This window comes from Apis dorsata, unplaced genomic scaffold (genome assembly GCF_000469605.1).
Source record: "Apis dorsata unplaced genomic scaffold, Apis dorsata 1.3 scaffold_35, whole genome shotgun sequence".
In the NCBI taxonomy this organism is placed as follows: domain Eukaryota; kingdom Metazoa; phylum Arthropoda; class Insecta; order Hymenoptera; family Apidae; genus Apis; species Apis dorsata.
This window is the reverse complement of record NW_006263337.1, coordinates 123425-128830: the sequence shown is the minus strand read 5'-3', so window position 1 is coordinate 128830 and position 5406 is coordinate 123425. Positions and strand designations below refer to the sequence as shown.

The 5406-nt window shown below is 25.7% G+C and overlaps 1 protein-coding gene across 1 annotated transcript; it reads right to left on the bottom strand.

Annotated features, from left to right (window-relative positions):
* Positions 1-2013: 2013 nt before the first annotated feature.
* LOC116186152 lies at positions 2014-3182 on the bottom strand. Its single transcript, XM_031512572.1, has 2 exons — positions 2944-3182; positions 2014-2164 (listed from the first exon to the last, which is right to left on the bottom strand). The coding sequence occupies exons 1-2, from the start codon at positions 3150-3152 to the stop codon at positions 2017-2019; spliced, it is 357 nt and encodes a 118-aa protein (XP_031368432.1). The 5' UTR covers positions 3153-3182; the 3' UTR covers positions 2014-2016.
* Positions 3183-5406: the final 2224 nt, after the last annotated feature.

Sequence of the window (5406 nt, the reverse complement as noted above, 5' to 3'; positions counted from 1 at the left end):
CTGCCATTCTTTCTTTCTTTCTTTCTTTTTTTTTTTTTTTTTCATCATTTAACCTTTTATTGAACGCGAGAAAAAAATTTGCTCCTCGAATCCTTGATTGATAATTTTCTGCGCGTTTCGTCCGCCATTGTGTGATCCGGTGATCATGTGTTAAGGATAGTTATACTTTTAACTCTTGATTATTAATGATTAGTATATAAATTATAGGTGCAATGTTGTCTTGTGCGTCTGGTCTGTATTATATTTTACGCACAATTCGAGATGTTAATCAACGATACCGAGAGACGCGCTATATTTTTGGCTACTCTAAAATGATTATCTCTGTGATTAGTATCTTTTATATTTTCTGTTCTTTACAAATATATTAGCGTGAAACAAGGACGTATCGATAGGTGCGTGATGATGCCAATTCAAGATTTAATTTAGCGAGACTAAAAAGAAAAATAGTTTTTATTTCTTCGTTTACTATTGCATTTATAAATATTGAATGAGATAGATAACATTAAAAAATATTTTCTAAATTCTTGAGAAAAATGTATTCGTTTGATTTAAATTGAAATTGTACATCAATTAGAAAAGTGCACAAATGTATACATGTATGTGCACTAAGATCGCTTCATAAACACTTATTTCATAAGAAATGTGTAAATAGAAAGAAAATTAGATGATAAAGATAAATGATAATATTAAAATTATGTGTTAATTTATCCATATTTTATTTTCATAATGCATTTATAATATACATAAGAAATAATTATTAAAAAAGAATGAAAAAAATATTTTTATTTTATCATAAAAAAATGAATTATTCTTCTCCACTTTTAATCTTACATATTTTGAAATTAAAAAAGATTAAGACTAAGATTAGTCATCATACAATATATTTTAAAAACTTCATTCTTTAAATTTTTGACTTTTAAATTTCTTTTCAATTTTATTCTTTCTTTCATTTTCTATTTTTTAATACAATGTTTATTTATATTGTTATTTATATGTACTTAATGTCAAACATAATTTTGTTAAGAATTGGAGAAAATTAATCGATAATTTGTAATAACTCATGCCTATAATTTTGTTGCAATTATCAACTTAAATTTCCAACTCATAAATCCTGCAAACTCGTAAATCTTTATTCGTGATACTTGCAATGGTTTCGTTCAGTGCACGATTTCCATGATTCACAGACATCAATGAATAACGTTACAGATAATTGAAATGATGGTCTGGCAATTATTTTCTTTTATTGTATCAAAAGGTTGGATGTACTATAAATTAGAAATAGTTTTTTTCCATAGTAATTGGGCTTCAATAATTTGTTTTTGTATTTTTTAGTTTTATCTTTGGAATTTTTATATTTAATCAATAGATAATAGAATTAATCAAAATTGTTCATCATTGCTCCTAAAATAATCGAATTGTAATATCTTTTGTGAACGTAATAAAAACATTTGTCTTATTTATAAATTTTTATAAATTTTTAAATAGTTCTTTAAACTTTATCACACGGGTATATTTCCAATGAAAATTCGATTTTAGGAATTGAATTTAAAGATTGTTTTGAATGATATAATATACACATAGGTGATACGTTATTAATTCTATTCAGTTATTTGGCTAATTGATAAAACTTCTTCTCGAGGGGGATTATATGTATAAATAGAATGTCTTGCAGTGATAAACATTTACTTTCCTCGCAGACTCTTACATTTAATGTTCGCGATATCAAATAGAAATGAAAATATTTTCTAATATTTCGGGAATTTGCTATATGTGTCGATCGAAATCCATTTTTATTGCATAATTCTTATTATTCTTATTTTTATAATTTGTATATATTTCTTTTTCATATTTTTCAAGATTGTCAAATTATTAAATGAATTTTACAATATAAATTTATTTTTAATTTGATAATTCAATATATCTTACCTAAATTCAAATCATGGAAATAACTATAATTTTTAATTTCTTAAAGATTATTAAATTCTGTATTAATACTTTATCGTATATATATTAAAATTAACTTACCAATTTATATCTCGTTGGAAAGTAGAAAACAAAAATGAGTTTGTCTACTGCAATCATCACTGGAGGTGCAAGAATATTTCGAAAGGATCGTAAAATCATCAAGCTTATCGTTATGAGTGTAATGACACCTACAATTAACCTGAAAATTGATAAAAAAAGAAACAGAAAATTAATAAAAAAAATCTTTTTTAAAATGCAAAAACTATTAATAAAGGTTAGTACAATCTTTAAAAAATGGAAATGCAAAATTTGAGCAAATAATTAAAATTAATTTAAAATAGAAATAGTCACATTTTACACGTTCAATTAATGCTGGCTAAACAAAACAAACTGAACTACTGCTACCATTAATATTTTGTCATCAAAATATTGAAAGCAATTCTCTTTAACATCATATTTTTACATACTTGAACGTGAAACGAGACACCCACTATCTCGACAGTGCTTCCATATATTCCTTTAAAATATAAATAAATTATCGTGTTCTATTTGTATAAATATATAAGATGTAGAAAAATTTAAGATGTAGAAAGTTTAAAAGAAAATACATTCACCATAACTAAAATAATCTATTATATTATATTCTATTTATTATATTACTTATTTTTAAGTAATTAAATGATTCCCAAAGGATATGCGTTAATAGAATTCGAGATGAAATTAAATAGGTGCGCCGTCTCAAAAAAGCAAATATTTTTTATTTTTTTTTTAAATTATATAATTATATTAAATTATATAAATTTAATTATTATTATATTATTATTAAATTATATAAAGTCAATTTTTTTTACAAAAGTAATAAATTTTGAAATTTTAATACGAAATATGATTAAAAAAATTTGGGAATCATTGAATTAAAAGATTAATCTATAGAATATAATTTTTTAATTAGTTTTTTGAAGAAAGTGCAAATCTTACCAAATATGATTCAAGAAGAAGTAATCGAAAATAGTCCAAGAGCCTTTCCAGTGCATATTACAAGCAATTCCAAAGATATACGTGTACAGAATTTGCAAGCTCTTACAATAGATTTTGCTCAGCCAGGTTTTTTTTTTCCATATTTTAATGATATGAGTGTGTATGAAATTTTTCATAATCGCAAAATTTACGTGTACCAAAAGACCCATAAAAAATATGAACAATCCAGGAAACCTTGGGACAATGGATAATTTAATCTATTTTCTTTAGATTTTGTCATAAATTTTTTTTAAAAGTTAAGTTAAATCGCTAAGTTACGTTAAAATGCTTCATTTTAATCGAATTTTCTGGCATTCGATAATTTTCTTATATAATACTTGTCAAAATAATTTAAATAATTCAAATTGTGAATCATTTTAATTGAAAAGCTATTAAACATTCCACTTTTATTTATGGACTTTGCGTATCTTTTATCACTATACAAGGTTAATTCTAGACAAACGTCTAGACAAACTTAAACTTACTTATCTTTATAAATGTCCATCAATGTCCATGTTCCTCTCCAAAAACCAATGGTCATCGGTGTAATAAAATTAAGCGACAGAAAAACATCGATTACCGATAAAATTCGTTTCTTTTTCTTCAATTTTCGATCGATAAGATCGATCTGATCGATCTTGAAAATTAATCAAGAAACAAGATAAAATATTCATCACAAATCGCGTTCAAATATGTTAAATGTAACAAAAAGTTACCTTAGAATCGCTCTTTACTCGATCATCTTCGTTTACTTTCGATTCTTTCAATTTTTGCAACTCCTTTTCTTCGTTCCTCTCATCCATATCACTAATATTCGAATCTTCACTTTGTTCAATATCTTTCGATTGTAGATCGATTCTCAGTGAAAGAAAAACATCCTTTTTTGCCTGATTTAATTTTTTAAAATGTTCCTTAACAATGTTCTCATCAAAAGACGAAACTTTCAACTCGGCATAATCATCCCTTTTAAACATCCCTTTTTCGGAGATGTTATTCAAACTTTTTGCCTTTCTCGCGCTCAAATTTAACATATTTTCAAGGATCAAAGATATCGACACTTATGTGACACGACGATCGATAACACTTAATAATAGTGACACTTTAAAGTAAACTAAACTTCTGTCGACATTGCAGTGCGAATAATACTGCGCAAAATCCGCACTTGGTGTATTTTTTTCATTTGTATCTAATAGCATTCGAATCAATTGAGGATAAATTTCAATAAGGATAATCTGATCCTGAGATAGATATTTGCAAATAGATAGAATTATTTTTAGTTTGATCGCCATCTGCCGTAACATATGCGAATAGATAAGTTACTAAATTTTGTCAAATTAATAACAATTATCAATAAAAAAAATGTGGTAAAGAAGGATAGAGGATTGAAATGAATGTTTTTACAAGATATATGAATTTTCTTAATCTATTTTATTTTTGTATGTATTATTTGCAAACTTGAAGAACATTTTCTTCGTTTATGTATTCAATCGTTCGATGTATCCAATTTTTTAATTGGTTAGATTTACATTATGTTCTTATATTTAGAGTGTCTATTTTTTAACATTTTATCATTTTTCTTTTACAGGTAAACAAAGTGTCATTCACTTTGATTATAAGTGAGATTATACAGGAGACGATCAATGAGATTAAAATCTATTTCTGAATGTAATCTCATAAACACATGGTTTATACTTTGGTAATAACATTAATAAAAGCATTATTATAACTCTTTCTTCATTCATTAATTATTATTAATCCAGATGATTAAATATAAATAATCTTAAATCTGAACGTTTCTAATTAACCATTCAATGTGAAAAAGTTGCGAATTTCTTAGAAACTTGGCCACCTTGAAAAATCTTGAAAAATCCAGAATCGCGTAAAGAAAAAGATTCAGTTGAAATTGTAATACTTCGCTTACTTTACTTATTATTGAAACAGAAAGATTCCTCCGATATAATTCACGTTGGAGCAGATGAATTTTTATTATTTATTTTTACAATGTCGAATATTTTATTAGGATTTCATTAATAGAATTCATTACTTGATATTTGGGAGAGAAAAATTGGTAAAAAGTTACAAAATGACAACATTTTAATGGCGGTATAAACGACGTCACGAGTATAATGAACTTGAAAGAGTAGTTAATGCGAAGTGTCAATAAGCAGTTTATAAGCGATATGCACACTTCATTTATACATTTTTCAACGGCGCTTCTTCAGATGCTACTGATAAAATTAATCGTGGCGCCCGCCAAGACACGTGCTTTGTTTCGATAAATGCAAAATATAAGATTTAATTGTAGAAATGCAAAGTTGAAATATGCGTGGAAAAGCACGTGAATTTGTTCTATTAATGTTAGATTTGTCAATGTTTCAAGGTGATGCAGGTGATAATATAATCGGAGTGTTGATAAATGCATAT

Coding starts and splice junctions, on each gene's coding strand:
- LOC116186152 (XM_031512572.1), bottom strand. CDS start 3,152: ATGGGTCTTTTGGTACACGTAAATTTTGCGATTATGAAAAATTTCATA. Junction 2,165..2,943: donor TTCTTCTTGAATCATATTTG/GTAAGATTTGCA, acceptor ATCAATTTTCAG/GTTAATTGTAGGTGTCATTA.